We start from the raw sequence: 22581 nt of genomic DNA on the forward strand, positions 1-22581 counted from the left end.
AATGAGTGAGTAAGAAATGGTGACAATATGAGTAAAACATCTAATTTTCAGTTTCAGTTTCTTTATCTTTAAAACAGGAAAAACAGGGGTGCCTGGGTGGTTCAGTAAGTTAAGCCTCTGCCTTCGGCTCAGGTCATGATCCCAGCGTCCTGGGATTGAGCCCCACATCAGGCTGTCTGCTCAGCAGGGAGCCTGCTTCCTCCTCTCTCTCTCTCTCTCTCTCTCTCTGCCTGCCTCTCTGCCTACTTGTGACCTTTGTCTGTCAAATAAATAAATAAAACCATTAAAAAAATAAAACAGGAAAAACAGAATTTGTTGTATTTACCACAGAGAAGGAAAGTATTATCTTAATGGCAGGTATAAATCTGTGCCCTTTATACAGTGGAGAAAACTCCCTAAGAGGAGACAAAAAAGAAAGAAAAAAGAGCCCTCCATTCATCTATCATGATTCAATGCTTTACTTCTCCTGTCTTCTTGAAGAACTCCAGAAACAGACAGCTGACCTTCCTCCAGGTACTTTCTCTTCTGCTATCATCACCTATGGTTAAGTTTAAATTCTTTAAAGGTAAGCACTGCACACGTAACAAAGAGGAAGAGGGTTAATAAGAGTAAAAAAGGCTCCAGGAGAATTAAGGCACATTAAACAAGATGGCTGGGCCATATTGCATCGTATCTGGAGAGCTAATCATATAACGCTCAAGCCGATGGTTGAGATCAAAGACATATCTGCTTCTATTGAGGGTCTGAGATTGGAAAAGAAGAAATAACATTGGCAGAGAGAAAGAAAATGTTTTGAAGAGAGATATAGCAGATCTATGTCCTGCTGAGGTGGCCTTAGACACCTTGTGCCAACTCTGTGCGCCCACCTCTCTGAAACTACAAGCTTGACCCCTGGCCACAGGACCCTGCCACTTTCAGAAGACTGCCCTTAGGCTTGGGAGCCACACGGTTAGTCTGGAATGGACTAGTGTCTGGAAGCTTTACAGCTCCTACCTCAGGGCAACCTGTAGCCAATGACTATTTGATACGGTAATACAAAAACTCAGTTCCCTTGTTTTCAGGAAAGACAAACTGAAGTGTAATTTCATACTCTACCAAAATCTGGCTGAGTCTGGGACTTCAACTGAAACTGTACTCTTATTTGGCTTTTTCCCCCTTCTTACTGTGTTTTACCCATTCTCTTACTGGTTTCTCTTTAATAAAACATTTGCATCCAAATTCTTAGTTTCAGGGCTGTTTTTGGGAGAATCTGATCGGAGACAATAGATTACCATAATTTCTTAGCTTTCATGTAATGAAGTCCCACTACATTTAACACCCACAAGCACATAATTTATGAAAAAGTGTCAACCAACCTGTCAACAAAGGTATGGTGAAGAAGAAAAATAGGATCGTTGGCAGATCCCTGTACCTGAGACATCGTTCCGTTCATATAGATGTGCAGGGCATTGTGCATACTGCTTTGAGAGGCATCTGCTATCCCAGTGAGTGGACTAGCAAATCCTGTGGGCAAAAAGAAAATTGGAAAGAAAAAAGTCAGTTTGCATTAATAATTGAAAACCTCAATGCTTATCTCATTTGGTTTGTGATTATACTTGAGATTCTATTGAGATTGCTTACATTTTGGATGCCCACTGCTTATTTAATAAATCCTGGTGGAATGGAAAGCTATTAATCTAGGTACAGTGGACTGATTAACCGGATGGTGTAAGTGGAGCCAATCATGTTCCCTCCTGTTGCTTCCGCCCATTATATCTCCTTTAGATACTGCAAAGTGATAGGACCTTTTTATACTAATCAGCATGGTCAGTCTCCCTTCAGTCTTTAATGGCACTTAGAGCAGATCTTTCCAGCCTGTTATGTAACTCCTTGCTTCCCAGCTCTGATGGTTACTTTTAATTTTGGTTTCTGGTTCCAGAGAAAACAGAAAATTTGTGACCTTCCGCATCACAGCCCAGCGGACATCAGGTCAGATTGTGTTTGATTTCGCAAATTATTCACTTCAAAATTAATCAGAGCTCCATTAAATGGTTCCTTTCACTGTATCAGGAATATTAATCGTGGGAGAATAATGATAATGTGAGCTATTACTTTCTGAATATTAATCATGTAAATGCTTTTTGTGGCGTATGTCCTCCAATCTTTTCAGCAACTCTGTCAATTATTTCCATTTTAACTCTGATCAACTAAATTTCAAGACCTGAGCTCTGGTTATTTTGTGTTCTCTTTCACACAGTCCCTGGGAAGAGGAAGAAGAAGGTAGCATTTCAGAGTTCATGGAGGCAAAACATAAGTAGAACTCAGATTCAGAACCAGACAAAGAAGTCCCATTTACCAAAGTTAAATTCTAAGCAGCAACCTCGTTGGGGGATGCCCTTGGCCTAGGGCACATTATTAAATCTCAGAATTTAGAAATATCAAACAGAAACTGGAAGATGATGATTATGAAGGTAGGATACACACAGTGAAGGCACTTTGGGGCAGGGAAGAGGGAAGATCTAGCTAATTTTATGCAACTAGGATTATCTTGTTGTCAACCTGTTCATTTTTAAAGGGGCAGATCTTGACTTCTACATTTGATGCACTGTGCTCGACCACCATTGTGGCTCACAGTATTTCTAACCCTTAGTCTGTGATTTTTTTCCTCTCCTTTTGAAACTTCTGTGCTCATTCTCAGAGACCATGCTAAGCCTTGCTCCTACTGGGAGCTTAGCTTAAGAACATGCACTTCCCTCCCCTCTTGTCTATGAAACTTTTATGGTTATATACATAAGGCTTTTACTGTACACAGAGATTTTTCTAAGAGCTTGACATGATTTTTCATATGCCCTTCAGAGTGATCCTACAAATTAGGTACCCTTATTACCTCCATCACATCAGTTTGAAAAAGGGGGCTTAGAGAAGTCAGGTAGCATATGTAAGATTTAAAAATAAATAAGAAAAATTAAGATTTAAAAATTAAATTACACAAGAAACTTGCAAGATTTAAAAATAAGAGAAATGAGGTTGGGACACAAGCTTGTCTTCTTCTAGAGTTCAGGCTATTGAATATGCAATGGTTTACTGCCTTTCCTATGTAGCAATGAATCCCATATCATGGAAGACAAACTTCTGTATAGGAATGGTCTTTAAGCTTTTACCCTTGATAACACCAAAGAAAAGTTTTAAGACCACATTTTATATATGTTCTTACATACTATTAAGTAGATCCAGTTTATTTTAATTAAAATTGTAAAGACTTTCAGAGGATATAGCTTCAGATATTTTGCAAATAGTTCAAATGCAAAACTAAAAATTTAATATCACGTTTTAAAAATGTATCCACTTCATTCACTATACCCATATCAAGAATACCTAAACAAACCCTATTATCATGTGTAATTTTATGAGGTTTCCTTTTTGGACTTATCTCACATTCTCTTTTTCCACAGAAACATTCCTAAATATTATACAAGATATGCATGATTAAAAAAAAAAAAAAAACAAACTTCTTTGGGGCACTTGGATGGCTCAGTGTGTTAAAGCCTCTGCCTTCGGCTCAGGTCATAGTCTCAGGGTCCTGGGATTGAGCCTCTCAATCAGGCTCTCTGCTCAGCGGGGAGCCTGTTTCCTCCTCTCTCTCTGCCTGCCTCTCTGCCTACTTGTGATTTCTCTCTCTGTCAAATAAACAAATAAATAAATCTTAAAAAAAACACCAAAACTTTTTTGCGATGAAAATAGGTATAGAAATTAAAATTATTTTTTAAAACTCTCATGGAAACATTAATCTAATCTGGGTTAATTTATCATCAAATATTTTAGCCATAAACAGCTTATCAAAATCATATAAATATATTAAAACATTTTACAAAATATTAAATATAAAAGTAAAATTTTATTGAAAGTTTAATATATTGGTGAAAGATCATTAATTAAAAATTATTCACTATTAATCCATTGCTACATAGGATAAAGTTTAGCATAAATCTTATTCTGAATATTAAAAACTAAATCTGGGTCCTGAGAAAACTTTCCTCTCAAAAGTAACTGCACAGGAATAAAAGATTTTTTATAGTAATCTCACAAATTATTTGAACTCTCTTTTAGTTACATGCTAAAAATGAGTCACTGATCTGGCATCAAAATAATGTGATTCATTAGCTGATAATCAAGCATCTTTAATTAAAGCAATCATATAAATTATGAATTTATTTACAAACCACATGACTTTCAAGATATTCAACACCTAACACATTAAAGTCATGCTGTTTAGCGACGCTGGCACCAATGTTTTGAATGCTTTACTTTTTGGCAACCTGTGAGTTTTTACCTCTTCTGAGAATGTGTTCTGTTGAGAATGGATTTAGGATATATGAGAGGAAGGCTTTAATCCTGAAAAGTAGAAGACAAGTAACAGGTAAGGAGCAGAGGAAAAGGAGAACCTTCAGGAACTTTCCCATTCAAGATCCATTTTAGAAAACTATACTTGGGGGGCGCCTGGGTGGCTCAGTCCATTAAGCGGCTGCCTTCAGCTCAGGTCATGATTCCAGGTTCTTGGGATCAAGTCTCACATCGGGCTCCCTGCTTGGTGGGGAGTCCGGTTCTTCCCCTCCCTCTCCCCCTGCTTGTGTGTGCTCTCTCTCTTTGTGTCATATAAATAAATAAAATACTAAAAAAAAAAAAAGATAAGAAAAGAAAAATATACTTGGGAGGAAGACCTGGAAATAAATTTCTTTAACACGTTCTGTACCATGTATCCTATAGAAAGTCTTGGTGAACCTGCAGTGGTGTCTATCCCAGTTTGAAGGTACTGCCATAGAGAAAAGATTTTTAGAGCTCTGAGGACCTGACTTTAAATTCTGTTACTAGCTTTTGTCAAGATAGCTATCTTTTTTTGAGCCTCAGTTTCTTCACTGGTAAGAGAGGGAATAATTAATGCCCATCTGGATTCTGATGAGGAATGATTTTGATAGCCGGTGTGATACAACGAGTACAGAATCTGGCACAAATGGAGGCTTCCTCAGTAGTACCTACTATTTCTCTCAGCTCATTGCATTTGATCAATGGATGCTTATCATGAAAGCCACTAACCAAGAATATGAGGCACTTTCACTGCATAAAAGTCTCTTTTGCCATAACTACCCACCATCAGGACCCATCCTAGCACTGGACACCTCCCCCCTTCCTAAACTCCATGGCCCTACCTGCTGCATGCCCTCATCCAAAGTTATGGTGATTTTAGGAAGTGGGATTACATTCCTAACAGAGTTCTCGGTAAGGCTTAGTATTTCTTTGCTCACTTCTTTGGCTAATTTGCCAGATATTGCACCTGGGAAAGCCTCCAAAGTTAAGAAAGGACATCTGAATAAGAAGCACATATAGTTTGTCAGACTATTGTGATATGCTCAGAAATAGTTCAAAGATACAGGTTGAACAAACACCCAACCTCTTTGTATAGGAACAAGATTATTAAATAGATAATCTTATTATATTAACTCTTCTAAATGAACTGTGCGTATCTTGTTTCTTCAGATAGACTGGAAATGTCTTAGGAGGAGGGACCAAATATTTCGCTTTGATTTTCCACAAAGACAGAGGCTCTCACATCTTTGTATTTAAAAGAAAACCAAATATAAAATATGTTTAAATCCTTCACTTATACCAGTCTATAAAGACTGGGAATAGGAAAGATACATTTCTCTCCATAATATCTTTTTTTTAAATTCAATTTCTCTCTATAAAATCTTAAGGGACCCTCAAAGAGCTCTACTCTGCTGCTTGTTAAGAGACAAAATAGAGAAAATGTCATGGACTTGAATATTGTGAAAATTTGAATAAATGATTCTCTATTTTACTTCACACAATTCATTTTTTGGCCAGTAAATCACCTTGGAAAAATAAGAAAGGATTACACTATTATCAGTAGGTTCTTTTGCTGAGAATTTAATTCTCTTTTGGAAGAGCAAGTCAAAGAGGAAATTCCAGGCTGAAATAAAAACTGTTTACACATCAAGTTTTTGAAATATCTCTTATGTATGTGATCTCATTTTAATTCCTGGGGCTACTTGTGACATAAATAGTATCATTGTCCCAATTTACAGATGAGACAACTTAGATAACTTCTTTTTTTTTTTTTTAAGATTTTATTTATTTATTTGACAGACAGATCACAAGCAGGCAGAGAGAGGAGGCTGAGAGAGAAAGGGGGAAGCAGACTCTCTGCTGAGCAGGGACCTGGGACCATGACCTGAGCTGAAAGCGGAGGCTTAACCCACTGAGCCACCCAGGGACCCCAACATAACTTCTTATATAGAAGTTATACATCTATTACTTAGCACATCTAAATTCAAGCTAGTCATGGACGGAATTAGGGAGTCGAAGATAGATAGCTCTGATTAGTTTCAAACCAAAAGTACACTGCAGTTGGATTGTATCTGTGCCGACTTGCTGATTCACCTTGGAAGCCCCTTTTTCCTGTGGACTAGCAAATGAATTTATGAGCTTGCTGTTTACTTGTATTAACAGCAAGATCCTGAATGGGTGACTGCTTAGCTCTTGTCCAAGGATTCCCCAGGATGAGAAGTCCTGTAAGCCAGCATGGTTCTTGTTAGCAGTTGCAGATGGCCAAAATGGCTCCCAGTTCTTCATGAAGGGCAGTGACAGTTGCCCAAAGTACTCTGGGTTAGGCCTTCAAGTCTGCGTGCTGCGTTCCTATGGGAAGTCAATAACCACAGTTTCTGGCTGATCCTAACAACACAAAACTTCAGCTCATCAATCCGTGTCTTTTCTCTTTCATTTCCTCCCCAATAGTACTCTGGAGAGTTTTTCTGTTTGTTTGTTTGTTTTTTAATTTTGAAGCCTCTCTCCAACCCTTGGAGATTGAGATTTAATTGGTAGAGATTGGGGCTCAGGCACTTGGAGTTTTAAAAATACCCAAGGGATTTTAATGTGAAACCAGTGTTGAAATTCACTGATTTAGGTTAAATTGCTTTCCATCCTCCAAACTTAAGCTCACGGTTTAAAAACTTTACCTCTGAATGTATTATTCCCTTCACTTGAAATTTTCTCCTCCTATATTCTGGAAGCCCAAAAATGCTTCTGCCCTTAAAATCACACACCACACACTTCTGCCTTAAAATATTTTCATGTTGTAGTACCTGGTGGCCCAGTCAATTAAGCCTCTGACTGTTTTGTTTAATTTTTTTTCAGTGTTCCAAAATTCATTGTTTATGCACTACACCCAGTGCTCCATGTAATAACGTGCCCTCCTTAATACCCACCACCAGGCTCAATTAATACACCCCACCAAAACCCTCCAAAACCCTCACTTTGTTTCTCAGAGATGACAGTCTCTCATGGTTTAGACTCTTGACTTCAGCTCAGGTCATGATCTCAGGGTCATGATCTCAGGGTTGTGAGACTGAGCCCTGTTCAGAGTGGAACCTGCTTGAGAATCTCTCTTATCTTCCTCTGCTTCCTCCCGCTTATGCACTCTCTCTCTCTCTTAAAAAAAAATAAATTTTAAAAATGAGATAAAATATTTCAGCTGATAACTGCTCCAAAGTGTACCCTTGAAAATAATGTTTAAGAAAATTAGCAACTACTACGTGGCAGGCACTGAATGGGCATTTTCACCATCTTGTTTAATTCTGTATGCTCCTTTCTAGGAAGTTGGGTTATAGATGTTGCACTTCATCATGCCTAGTAGACTTTGAAATGTGAAAAAGTACATAGTTAAATCTTCAGAACAGAGTATATTTATTTGATTTAATTTTATTTTCAGTGCATCTCAAACCTCTTTTAATACTAGAGTTTCAGTGATATAAATGGAGAGAAGAAAGCAAAAAGATAGACAAAGGTATGTTAGCGTTTTTGAAGATTGAAGCAAAGTGACTGTCTGGCCCCTGGCTACATTCCCCCTAATTAGTCTCCTAATGTGCAACTTAATTCAGGAACTATGAAGTGCATAGCCTCACAAGGTTATACCCAATGATTTTGAGGGGTTGTATTTCATGGCTGAGTACTTTAACAAAGGCTTATACTTTAAACTGCTTGCAGCAGAAATACAATATTGCCCATCCAAAAAAAAAAAAAAGATCTTGGCTGTAAGCAGGTACCTAGGTATAATGGAAGCATTAACTTTCAATCCAATTTCAAGATTTTTCAAATAAAGTACTAGGTCTACAGCCATAAATGTAATTAATTAGCATTTATGTTTATTAGAAAATACTTTTAATTTGACTCAGGAAATTCCTTCAACAACAGGGAATGGAGCAATGAAGCAAATGGAGCAGGGGATGATGTCTTCTTACCATATAATTATTAGATGGATATTTAAGGTCACAAATGCTCAACAAATTCCAGGGTTCTCAAAAATATGGTCCCAGAGCCAGCAGCATTAACCTATACATTTGTCAGAAATGCAAATACTCTTGCCCTCCAGAGAACTACTGCAATGAAATCAGTGGGATTTACCATTTGCATCAACAAGTCTTCAGGCAATTCTAATGCACTCTAAAGTTTGAGAATCACTGCTTTAATTATTTTCATTGTTTATACAAAGACTATGGGTAAGTAGTCATAGTCATCTCCCTAAACTCAATAAAAGAGAGAAACAGAATTATTTCATGTGTCATCACTTTAAATTGTTTGTTGTTTTCAATATCAGACTAATTTCACCTGTTAGTAACTCAGTGTGTGGGTGTTTATATGTGCATGCATGTATGTGATCATTTTCTTTACATACATGTTATAAATACACAACACATATATAATTTACATCATCTCATTATTTTTTCAGCATTTCTTAGATCTTATCTCGAGTTTATAGACGCATCAATAAAATGGTTTTACACATCAAAGATAATTGTCCGTTTCTTCATTTAAAATTTGTCTGAAACTTATTTTTAAGGAAAATTTTATAATTGGTTTCTATATTCTAAGATTAGATTTGTGTGTTTGGCAAGACAGGAATATTGAACCACACAGCAGAGTCATTTAGTTCACCAAATTGTACAGACTGAAACAAGCAAAGATTTTTATAGACAAAGTGTTATTCAAGCTGTATTACTTTCCTGTTCTTCACTTATGACTGAATTGATACTAATTGGCACACTTGGTATATTTCACTGGGTATGCTAAAAATTGATGGCATACTAATGCTAGCGCCAACTCTTTTCAAAGCAAAGGTATGGTAACCAACCATCCTGGTCCTTGTTTGCCCCACAATGTTCTGGTTTTAGCACTGAAAATCCTGTGTCATAGATAGGACAGGTTTCACAAGCATGCAACTGAGTGTTCCCCACCCAGAACTGCCCGTACTTGGCTTAATGTTCTGCTGTTGCTATCTAGAAATTCTTAATATTTTTTGAACAAGGTGTTCCATATTTTCATTTTGCATTGGGCCTTGTGAATTAGATAGCTAATCCTTGTCCTGGGAAACCCCATAATCCTAGTCAAACAGAGATGGTTAGTCACCCTGCAAAGGTTCTATATAACATTCTTTCATTGGCGTGACTCAATAGAACAATTCTGTGAAATACAAGTTAAATGATTTAAATGTTTCCTACTATCTTATGTATGTCTTGATTTTTAATTAGGCAAGATCGTTTTCATATGCAAGTCACAGATTATCTATATATCTATGACTTTCTATAATGAATATTTTAACATGTTTGCATTATATTTTATAGTTCGCAAAAACATTTTCAGGCACATTTTCTAATGGGACATTCCCAGTAGTATGTTAGCAAAAGATTAATAACCAGATCTTAAAGATTTTATTTATTTAAATGACAGCGATCACAAGTAGGCAGAGAGGCAGGCAGAGAGAGAGGAGGAAGCAGGCTCCCTGCTGATCAGAGAGCCTGATGCGGGGCTTGATTCCAGGACCCTTGGGATCATGATCTGAGCTGAAGACAGAGGTTTAACCCACTAAGCCCAATAACCAGATCTTAGAAGGGAAATATGGGGCAGGGGCAGAATATGTTGTTTTGTAACATCTGTCAATTTTCATGGTGTAAATATTCCCATGATTGTTAATTTCAAGGTATCAACTTGATGTCTTTGAGTAAAGAGTAGAGAAAAGATACTTCAGCTATCACAGCAGACATGATTCAACTCCAACATGTGACTGGATGTTCCTCACGTAGGGGAGGTAGAATAGGTACCACCATGCTTCCAGTGCAAATGAAAAGTTTGTGGCATCTAGGTGACATTGAAGATCACATGCTTTTTGAGTAGTGAATGCCAAAAGTATCTCTTCAATGTTCTCATTCTAAATCCTGTGTTCTTTCCCTTATCCCATTCTTTCTTTCTCATCACTCATATCTATAAATTTGTGTGTAGGAATTATTGTCATGAATGTATGAGAGCATCAAATAAAGTCAGTTGTAGGGAAGCAAAATTAATAAAGATTCTACTTATGTTAAATTAAAGGTAAGTTTTCTTTAGTTGAAGTATAGGTGACATACAATGTTACATCAGTTTCAGGTGGTCAACATAGCAATTCCTCAAGTCTATGTCATGCTATGCTCACCACAAGCGTGGCTAACATCTGTCACAGTACAACACTATTACAGTACTTCTGACCAGATTCTCTGTGTTGTACCAAGGTAATTATTGTTAATATACCTTTGATTAAAATCACTTGAAAATATGATTGAATCTTTCACAAGTATGTTTGCATTTTCAACCACCAATTTCAACTAGAGGCTTGTGCTTGCATATCACAAAGCTTCCTCTCCACAATTTAACTATAATAGAAACATGATTCATATATTTTACTCACCTTTGTTTTTACTTAATTACCTCTTGGCAACAAAGATTTTTGATGTTACAGCACTTTTGATTTCTGTGTGGTAGGCACGAGGCTGTTTTCCTAATGTTCTTATGGAACCTAATCTTATAGTAACTCTGTAAAGAAGATACCATCAAGTCCACTTTCATGTGGGAAAACTAAGATGGAAAAAATTATGGTTTATCCAAAGCCAATCAGCTGGTAAATGGCAGAGTCAGGATTTGGCTCTGAATCTGGCTTTTATGTTATTGAATAGGCCATTCTCTCAATATTCTCCTGATGCAATAAATAACTTTATATAGAGAAAGGGTCAAGGAGCTTGTATGAAAAATAGTTATGGTGTTGTTCCACCTGGGAGAGAAAACAGTAGATGTTAGGAAAGAAGAGAGGGGTGATACACATAAATTAAAAAAAAAAAAGAAAAAAAACACACAAATAGAAATAATTATTCATCTGTAGGTAATGGGATGCATTTTGAGAGATGGTATTGAGAAAGAAGAATAATTTTTTAATGGCTAGGGAGAACAGAATTTCATGGCCTTCTTCTACTTGGTGGAAAATGAGATAAAGTGGGAAAATACTGTATAAAGGTCGGTGGGAAGAAGAAAGCAATGGCAAGTGAGAACAGATAAATTGGGAATTGAGGCTTCAATGTGAGTCCAAAACTAAAACCTCCAGCAATTATTAAATCCTACAGAAGAAAAAATTGAAAAGGCTCAAAGAGAAAGAAACAACCCATATCCATTCATTGTGTTCAAAAAACCTATTTCTTTGAACTCTGGATGTACGATCAACCTCCTATTTAGGTGTGGCCCTGTGAATGAACTGGGTCTAATGAAATATGGGCAGAAGGTAGGTAAACCCCTTGTAGGCTTGACCCATATATTGTTCCCTTAGGATCCTCCAAACACTCCCTTCTCTTGTCTTCTAAGAACATGCAGAAGATCCACCAGAGAACTGAGGGAGAGTAGGTAGAATCACTAAAATAGCCACATGACAGGCCACTCACCAACTATTATCTAAACTGGGCGTGGCTTGAGCAATCAATCAATCAATTTTTATTTGTTAGACCACTAAGATTTGGGGCTTTGTTTGTTATGGCTCTAATGTCTTAGTCCATGTGGGCAACTGTAACAAAGTATCATAAACCATGTGACTTATAAGCAAGAGAAATTTATTTTTTACGGTTCTGGAGGTTGTAAGGTGAGGGTGCCAGCATGGTCAAGTTCTGGTGAAGTCCTCCTACAGTCTGCAAACTACAGTTCTGGTTGTATCCACACGTGGCAGAGAGTAGAGAGGGAAGCAAGCTCTGCTGTGACTCTTAGGAGACTAGTCCTACACATGAGGGCTCCATTCTCATCACCTCATCTAATCCTCTTTAAATCCCAAAGGCCCACCTTCTAACACTTCACCTGGAGGGAGAAGATTTCAACATATGAATTTGGAGGGGACACAAATATTTGGTCTGTGCATTCTAGCACCTTACTCTAATAACCTAAGTTATATAATAAATTCTCCAATTTAGTAACTTGAAAGTTCTGGAACAAAAGAATATTTTGGTACTTCACTTACCACTACAGGTTTACTGTTGTCTTATATGAAACATAGTAGACAGAACATACTTGATGTTCATTTAACAAAAAACACTAAGGAAATTATTTCAACAAGCACTAGGGAAAAGGATCGTAAAGAAACTGATATTTTCTTCACCAGTACTAGTTCTCTTCCTTTTCCTAATAATAAATATCCTAAATGTAGTGGGGCACATGGCACTAGCTGGAGATGACATTTTTCAGTTGCCCTTGAGAGCTAAGTGTGGCCATGTCTATTTGACCAGAGAGATAAAACAGAATTGACGAGAGACACTTCCAGCTTATGTTAGAAGGGAAATGGACACACATTCCTCTTCCTACTTTGTGCTCTTCTTGCTGATTAAGATGAAGATATTCAAATGAAGATTTATTTATTTATTTTTAAAGATTTTATTTATTTATTTGACAGAGACACAGCGAGAGGGGGGAACATAAGCAGGGGGAGTGGGACAGGGAGAAGCAGGCTTCCTGCTGAGCAGGGGGCCGGAAGTGGCCCAAAGCAGCTTGATCCCAGGACCCTGGGATTATGACCTGAGGCAAAGGCAGACGTTTAAAAACTGAGCCACCCCTGAAATGAAGAGTTAGAATGTCTAGATGTTGGGAGTTGAAGATGGTAGAACTGCACTACCAATCCTGGATTATCTACTTCTGTTGAAGTTTCATGATAACAAAAAACAAAAAAACAAAAACAAAAATAAAAAAACAAAACACAAAAAACCCTGTCTTTTTTAAGCTGCATTATTTGGGATTTCTTTTTACAATATTTTAAAGTGAGCACTAATAAAGGGAAGCAGAAATAAATAGATTAACTCAGCAATATTATGGAACTAATGACCTGTAGAATCTTGGAAGGCATACTTAGAGAGTAGTTGCTTTTGGCTTCTTATCCTTATTAATGATCATATTTCAAGTATCTCTGCCTATAAAACTAATCCTTTTATCAGTATATTCTCTTCTACTTATTTAAACACTCAGATGATAATTCCAAGTTCATTAATGTTCAAAGCTTCTATTGATAACTCAATTACTGTGAGGCAACTATCAAAAGATTCTGAATTTACTGGAGGATGAAAAATAAAAATAAATAGAGTTTGGGTCAAAATTATTGATAAAAAGATAATACATTTCAAATATTATGAATAAATCTTTAAAATTATTTTCGTCATGGGCATCTGGGTGGCTCAGTGGGTTAAGCCTCTGAGGTCATGATCTCAGGGTCCTGGGATTCAGTCCCGCATGGGACTTTCTGCTCAGCAGGGATCCCGCCCCCCGCCCCCCCGCCCCCCCCACATCCTGCCTTCTGCCTGTCTCTTGTCTACCTGTGATCTGTCAAATAAATAAAATCTTAAAAAAATAAAATAAAATAATTTTCTTCATCGCAGTATAACAGAGGCTTTCCATATTTAACAAACGATTCTTACTTGAAACTCAAATGAACACTTGGAGATAGATAGTACAGAAATATTACCTCCATTTTGTAGATGAAACAGTTGTGCTATGTGAATGTAAATAGCCTACCCAGGGTCTCATGTCTTGAGTTCTAGGGATCTCTCTGCAAGGATGGTAGTATACTTGTCAAATTTCTAAACATTTCCAATTGAGATCAGGAGGTCAAAATTCAGTTTGATTTTGGATTCTAGCTCTGCCACTTATGATTGATGTTGCTATAAGCAGATGACCTTGCCTTTCTGACATACTTTTTTTAAATCCATAAAATTGGGGATAATAAATAAAACTTACCACTTAGGATAACGTTGATAAAAGGTAGAAAAAAATGTTTGCTAAAGTACCTAACATTTAGTAACCTCTCAACAACTGTTAGCTATTAGTTTTTTTAAGTTTTAGTTTTAAGGGAGGATAGATTTATAGCATAATAAAAATGTACAACCCTAGGGAGTTCCATTTAGATCATTATTTTATAATTTCCTTCTCTGGAGCACAATATAATAAAAATTGGATGGCATCCCTAGAGTTGTATAAGCAGCAACTTTAATGAATTTTTTAAAAGACCTTGATAGTTTTTATCTCACACATACTTGGCATTGTAAACAATCTTCTACTTCACATGTTTGCCCCTGGATCTAGCTAAAGCTCTATTATAAATTTCCACTGAAATCTATAACCAATGAACTAAATAATCACTTTGGGATATTCTCCCCTTCTTTTAAAAAAGTTTTTATTTAAATTCCAGTTAGTCAAAGCATAATATTAATTTCAGGTGTACAAGTTAGTGATCCAGCACTTCCTTACAACACCTGGTGGTCATTGTAAGTGCACCCCCTAATCCTTATCACCTGTTTTACCCATTCCTCCCATCCAACTCCCCTCTGGTAATCATCAATTTGTTCTCTGTAGTTAAGACTTGGTTTACCTTTCTCTCTCTCTTTCTTCATCCCATGTTCATTTGTTTTGTTTCTTAAATTCCACATATGAATGAAATTATATAGTATTTGTCTTTCTCTGATGGATTATTTTGCTTAGCATAATAATCACTAACTTCATCCCTATCTTCGCAAATGGCAAAATTCCATTTTCTTTTATGACTGAATAATATTCCTCTGTGTGTGTGTGTGTGTGTGTGTGTACCATATCTTCTTTATTCATTCATTAGTTGATGGACATTTGGTTTGTTTCCATAGTTTGCCTATTGTATATAATGCTGCTATTATAAATATTGGGGTGCATGTATCCCTTTGAATGAGTTTTTTTGTATCCTTTGGGTAAATATCAAGTATTGCTGGATCATTGGGTAGTTCTACGTTTAAATTTTTGTGGAACCTCCATTGTGTTCCACAATGACTATACCAGTTTGCATTCCCAACAATACAAGAGGGTTCCTCTTTCCCTGCATCCTCACCAAAACCTGTTTTTTTCTTGTGTTGTTGATTTTGGCCATTCTGACAGGCATGAGATGGTATTTCACTGTAGTTTTGATTTGTATTTCCTTTCCTTTTCTTTTCCTTCTCCTAATGTCTTCCATGTTATTCCTTATGGTCCATAAATAAGTGAAACCATATGATAATTGACTTTCTCTGCTTGGCTTATTTCACTCAGAATAATCTCCTCCAGTCCCATCCATATTGATACAAATTTGGGTATTCATCCTGTCTGATGGAAGCACAATATACCATTGTATATATGGGCCATATCTTCTTTATCCATTTGTCTGTTGAAGGGCACCTTGGCTCTCTCTGGTTTGGTGATAGTGGCCATGAAGCCTTTAATTTTGATGAAGTCCCAGTAGTATATTTTTGTGGGGTTTTTTCCCCCTTCCCTTGGAGACATCTAGTAAGAAGCTGCTATAGCCAATATCAGAGAAGTTATTTCCTGTATTCTCTAGGATTTTAATGGTTTCCTGTCTCACATTTAGGTCTTCCATCCATTTTCTTTTTTTAAGATTTTTTATTTATTTGAGAGAGAGACTGAAAGCATGAGAAGTAGAAGGTCAGAGGGAGAAGCAGACTCCCCACTGAGCAAGGAGCCCAATGTGGGACTTGATCCTGGTACTCCAGGATCATGACCTGAGCTGAAGGCAGTCACTTAACCAACTGAGCCACCTAGGCACCCCTCTTTCATCTATTTTCAATCTATTTTTGTGTGTGGTTTAAGAAAGTGGTCCAGTTTCATTTTTCTGCATGTTACTATCCAGTTTTCCCAGCACCTTCATTCCCAGCACTCTTTATTGAAGAGACTCTATTTTTCCTATTGGATATGCTTTCTTGCTTTGTCAAAGATTAATTGACCATGTGGTTGTGGGTTAATTTCTGGGTTGTCTATTCTGTTCCATTGATGTATGTGTCTATTTTTGTGCCAGTACCATACTGTCTTGATTACTATAGTTTTGTCATGTAATTTGAAGTCTGGACTTGTGATTTCTCTAGCTTTGCTCTTCTTTTTCAAGGTTGCTTTAGCTATTCAGGGCCTTTTGTGGGTCTATACACATTTTAGGATCATTGTTCTAGCTCTGTGAAAAATGTTGGGCGTATCTTGATAAGGATTACATTAAATGTCCAGATTGCTTTGGATGTATAGACTACTTAACAGTTTTTGTTCTTCCAACCTGTGAACATATTCTTTCCATTTTTTTGTGTCATCTTGAATTTCTTTCATCAGGGTTATAGTTTGCAGAGTAGGTCTTTCACCTCTTTGATTAGGTTTATTCTAGGTATCTGATGGGTTTTGGTGCAGTTGTAAATGGGATTGATTCCTTAATTTCTCTTTCTGCTATTTCATTATTTTTATGTAGAAATGCAACAGATTTCTGTACATTAATTTTATATCCTTGGCCTTACTGAATTTCTGTATCAGCTTTAACAGTTTTTTAGTGGAGCCTTTTCCAGTTTTCTGTATAGAGAATCATGTCATCTGCAAATAGTGAAAGTTTCATTTCTTCCTTGTTGATTGGATGCCTTTTATTTCTTTTTGTTGTCTGATTGATGTGGTTAGGACTTCCAGTACTATGTTAAAAACACTGGGGAGAGTGGACATACCTGTCTTGTTCCTGACCTTAGCAGAAAAGTCTGTTGTGTTTGTTTGTTTTCCCATTGAGGATGATCATAGCTGTTGATTTTTCTTATGGCCTTTATTATGTTGAGGTATGTTCCCTCCAAACCTACCTTGTTGAGGGTTTTTATCATGAATGGATGTTGAACTTTGTCATATGTTTTTTCTGAATCTATTGAAATGATTATGTGATTTTTATTCTTTTTTTTTTTTATTAATGTGATCATGTTATTGATTTGCAAAACCCAGGAATGGATCCCACTTAATCATGGTTGATTTTTTAATGCATTGTTGGATTCAGGTTGCTAGTATTTTACTTAGAATTTTTGCATCTGTATTCATCAGGGATATTGACCTGTAGTTCTCTTTTTTAATAGTGGAGTCTTTATCTGGTTTTGATGTCAGGGTAACGTTGATCTCATAGAATGAACTTGGAAGTTTTCCTTCCTTTTTTGTTTCTTGGAATAGCTTGAGAATAAATAATCACATTGATCCTCTTAAACTTAACAGTAAAGAAGAAAAGGATAATTATTCATGGTCTCTGGCATGAAATTGATTGACTCTAAAAAGATAGATACTAGAGTTAATCCTTGTTATTTGAACATGTAACATTTTATTTTTAGGACAGATTTTCCCAAGTAAGTGTTTGAAATGTATAAATCAAAAGAGTTTAAAAGACTATTTGGAGAAACAAAATATATAAGGTGATGGTAATCATGGGATCTATGGTCAAATTAGTCAGAAATTTTTCTAGTTAAACAAATTTTTCTAGTTGAACAAATCAAAACAGCTTTCTATACTGTAGAACTTCTCAGATTTCTTATTCTAGGATGTAATATGTTTCCCAAATACTTTAGTCTAATGATCAACTTTTCTATTTATCCTACTGCTTACAAATCTCTTTAAAAGAAAAATAGATATGTCATTAGCCTTGGGAATCTGAGATACATTGTCTAATTAATCTATGAAAAATCATAGACATATAACCTTTTATGTTTTTCTTCAAACCAGAAATTTGACAACTGCAGGACTTAAAAATAGGAGGAAGGCTCTTTCTTAACCAGTGAGCTAGGCTAGTCATCTACTTGGCCATTGCCTCGTTAAAATGTTTCTGGTCTTACGTCACTATAACATAAACAGTAGCTATTACAAATTTATATGGAAACTTATTCCCCCATAATATATGACTATAAAATAGAACTAAATATTAATGCTGTTTGTATAAATCAAAACAAGGTAAGGCTATCTAAGAAGGATGGTTTGTAAGCTTAATAAAGATGTTTTAGAGGTACTCACAAAATTAGAGATGCAGGTATTTCTTGTTCTACTAGAACCATGATGTATATTTAAGGGAATTCTCTGTAAACAATCTATAGATTCAGATGAATTGTATGCCAGTTATTGGGCAATTACTTTATTCTCTGGGCAATAATTCTATTTATCTCAAACTGGCAAGAGAAAAAGTGATAATAGCTATTTGTGGAATGTGACACTTAGAATAAAATCTATATTATGTTTGTCCTAAGCCTGCTTTCCCACATATCAATAACTGTAATATTATCTTGGATGGTATTACAAGTTGGATCTCTTGATTTATGAATAAATGCCAGCACACAAAAGTATCATCAATTTCTTGACCAAAAGGACTCAATATTAGGGTCTTTTATCACACCCATCTATTTAAAATTGATTTCAAATATTGGTCTAAAAATGTTTCTTGGTTTCTTGGTTTTGTTATTTCTAAATTAAAGTTGAAATTTTCAGATAATTGTAGATTCACATACAATTATAAAAAATTATAAGGAGAAATTTGATGTGCCCTTTATTCAATTCCCCACAATGGTATCACCCTGAAAAACTATACTATAATATTACAGTCAAGATATTTTCCATGTAATAGTCAAGATAGAAGACACTCATATAGTGAAATAACCTTGTATGAAGGATGTTAGACTGTGGTTTTCTTTCTACCCCCCTTTTTTTTTTTAATGATATTTTCCTGTTAACTTTATGTTATTGACTTCTAGTTTGGTAAGAGAATACAACCTGTATGATTTCACTTCTTTTAAATTTGTTAAGGTTTCTTTTTGGTCTAGAATATGGTCTATCTTAGTCTATGTTTTGTGGGCTCTCAAAATGAATGTTTAGGGGTGCCTGGGTGGCTTAGTGGGTTAGGCCGCTGCCTTCGGCTCAGGTCATGATCTCAGGGTCCTGGGATCGAGCCCCGCATCGGGCTCTCTGCTCAGCAGGGAGCCTGCTTCCCTCTCTCTCTCTCTCTCTCTCTGCCTGCCTCTCCATCTACTTGTGATTTCTCTCTGTAAAATAAATAAATAAAATCTTAAAAAAAAAATGAATGTTTATCCTTTTGTGATTGGGTGAAGTGTTCCATAAATGTCAATCAGATCCTTTTGGTTGATGGTGTTGTGAGTTCTTCCAAATTCTTGTCGATATTCTGTCAAGTCTTATAAATTGTTGAGAAAGAGGTATTAAATTCTCCAACTGTAATTGTAGATTTGTCTATTTTCCTTTCAGTTTTATCAGCTTTTGCTCCATATATTTTGGAGCTCCTTTGTTTGGTGCATACATATTTAGGATTGCCATATCTTCTTGGGAGAATGACTCATTTATCATTATATGATGAGCCTCTCTGTCATCTCAGTGTTACTGTCCACGGATGGCCTTTTTCACTTGAGCATGAGATTTATTTGGTGTGATAATTTTTGTCTGAATCCTAAACATTTGGGGTATTATGTTCTGAGACTCTGGATCTTATTAAAACTCTGTTTTAACTGGCTTTCTCTAACTCAAGTCCAGCAAGGGAAGGGGAAACAAAATATTGCCTCATAAATGCAAGGTGGGGGTAGAAGTCCAGTTTCCCCACCCGACTTGTTCTCTACAAGCCTCTATACTTTCTGGCTCTGAGAGGTAGGAATGCCTCATTACTGCCCCCTACAGGACCTCCACTAACACTGCAGATTGGAAGGCCTCATCCCCAGGATTGGGACACGTTGTTAGTCTGATAAGGATGAAGTTCTAGTCACCCCGGCTAACATTTACTAGTATGAGTGGGGATTCTACCACCTTTCCTTTTTTTTTTTCTTTTATTTCCTTTCCTTTCATTTCATTTCCTTTTCCTGTTTTCTTTTTCCTTCTTTCTTTCTTTTCTTTTTTTTTTTTTTTTGGTATTTTTATTGTTTGAATGGAGTATAGTGGTTATTGCCTAAAAACTTTCTTCCCTATTTCTTTTGGCTAAAGAGAGCAAATTTCTGTTGCTCTTTAGTTTGTTTTTGTCTTTTTCTAAACTTCTTACTATTTCCAGGCTTCTTCAGCTCTAGATCTTGGATATATGAGGCAAAAAGAAAGCACAAGGGACTCCTTACCACATCAAGAGGTCCCAGGTTCTCTCGCAAGTCTGCCTTATCTTCACCATTTGTATTATTCTGCTTTATGTTCAATATACAGAGATTTTGGTTGTACTGATAGAGAGGAATAAGGAAATGTGTATCTACTCCACTTTCCCAGAAGTGGAAGTCTATGTACATTTATTAGTTTGTTGACTGTGCTTCTTCTGTATTTTTGGTCTTCTAAAAAGTCCTTTGTTTTGCACAATGATTTCTTCTAAGATACCCACTCAGAGTGGAGTGAATAGTGCTGGGCCATAGAACAGAATATGATTGAGAGGATATCAGAGACCAAAGTTCTGTTCTGGTAACCTAGAGAAGCCAGAATGGAACATACATACGTAATACTTTTGCTGCACTCTTAAGTATGATGGTTATCTAGAAGAAAAGCAGTTGTGCCATTGTTTGCACTGAGAACTGAAATAACCATGCTTTTTATGGAATCCATTTCTACCTGAATACACAGCTGAGACATAAACTCTGGTTATTCAGACTTAGGCATTTGGCAGAAATTTTCTTGATATTGGGATCTATAGGATCTATGGAGAATGTCACTTAAAAGAAAATAACTAATGGGGCACTGGGTGGCTCAGCAGAGTTGGTTAAACATCTGATTCTTGGTTTAAGCTCAGGTCATGATCTCAAGATTCTGCAACAGGGCCCCACATTGAGTCTCATGCTCAGGGGAGAATCTACTTGAGATTCTCTCCCTCAATATCACTGGGTAGTGATCCTTCCACTCTCTCTCAAATAAATAAGTAAATCTTAAAAAAGAAAAAAAAAAACCTGAAGATAATGTTTTGCCCATGATAAAATTTGAGTTTTTAAGCAAAAATTATTTTGAATTTTGAAATTTTGAGATTTGAATTTTGAATTTTGAAAAATTTAATACCATCACTGTAAGTAAGCTCAAGAGATTCTCAATACCTTAAACATTTCTGAATGAATATGACTTTTTGATATTAGACATATTTCAAAATATGAAAGATCAACAAGTCCAAGGGAACCCATATTTTGCAAGTGGTATCAAGTTTGGCTTTATAAAAAAAAAATTAAGATCCACAATTACTGGGCACCTGGGTGACTCAGTGGATTAAGCCTTTGCCTTAGGCTCAGGTCATGATCTCAGGATCCTGGGATGGAGTTCTACATCGGGCTCTCTGATCAGCAGGAAGACTGTTCCTCCTCTCTCTCTCTCTCTCTCTGCCTGCCTCTCTACCTACTTGTGATCTCTCTGTCAAATAAATAAATAAAATCTTTTAAAAAAATCCACAATTACCAGAATATATTTTAAAATATTTCTCCTTATTCTAATTTTATATATGTGTGAGGCTGGGTTTTCTTCAGGTTTTCCCACCAACACCATATCATAATATCACTGAGTGTAGAAGCAGACATAGAATCCAGATGTCTTTTTTTTTTTTTTTTTGCAAAAATATAAAGAAGTGGCATACCACTTTCCATTGTTTTTTTCAAAATATATTTAATATATTTTCAATATATTTAATTATGTTATTTATATGGATTTGATAATTTTTGTTATTTTAATGAATCAAATATTTTTTTTTTTAGTTTTTAGTTTTAAAAATGGTAAGTGGCTATAGATATAACCAACATAACAAAGTTTTATTGGCGTTCTCCATATTTTGTAATAGCTGTAAATAGATAATGAAGCCAAAATATTTTAGACTTATCACTGTAGAAGATTACAAGGCAGTCCTTCATAAGACATAGTTACTTTGTCTTTGGTGTCCTGATGTCTCTCAAGTCATATTTGTTAAATAAACAAATAAATGTATAAAAATAGAATCCTGCTTTTTCTTTGCAGTGTTTATTATTAATGAGTGCTGGCATTTTCCTCAAGATTTGTCTCAAGGAAGTGAAATTTCCATATGTATAATGCCTGACTCTACATTTAGAACAGGTGTATTATTATTTTGCTCCTTTCTGTGACCTTAAATGGAAAATAAGATTATCCTTCAGCAAATAGCCATTTTCGAAAGTGAATTCAAATGATGAAAAAATAAATAAAAGCTATCTATTATGAATAAAGACATATGAGGAGGACTAGTAACTTACTAAATTATAAGGGAAGTTGGGACAACTATTGCAAATCACAAGGACAGGAGTAAAGAAAAGGAAACATTTCATGTGTATATAATAGGAGCTAGGTGTGTGTATATTCTCACAATAGCCTAAACAGGTCGTTATTAAATAGATTTTTAAAATGAGGAATGTTCATAATGTTAAAACCAGTACTCCTATATATTGTTATACGCCTTCAAAATCAGTGTTTCAATCCACTTTA

General features: G+C 36.0%; 1 protein-coding gene across 1 annotated transcript in view; it reads right to left on the reverse strand.

Annotated features, from left to right (window-relative positions):
* TYR (tyrosinase) overlaps positions 1-22581 on the reverse strand; it is a 100195-nt gene that overhangs the window by 60956 nt on the left and 16658 nt on the right. Inside the window, exon 3 of the mRNA XM_082684398.1 lies at positions 1356-1503. Coding sequence (XP_082540524.1) covers positions 1356-1503 — 148 coding nt within the window. The remainder of the gene's footprint in view (positions 1-1355; positions 1504-22581) is intronic.

This window comes from Mustela nivalis (genome assembly GCF_964662115.1).
Source record: "Mustela nivalis genome assembly, chromosome: 9".
NCBI classification, from domain to species: Eukaryota; Metazoa; Chordata; class Mammalia; order Carnivora; family Mustelidae; genus Mustela; species Mustela nivalis.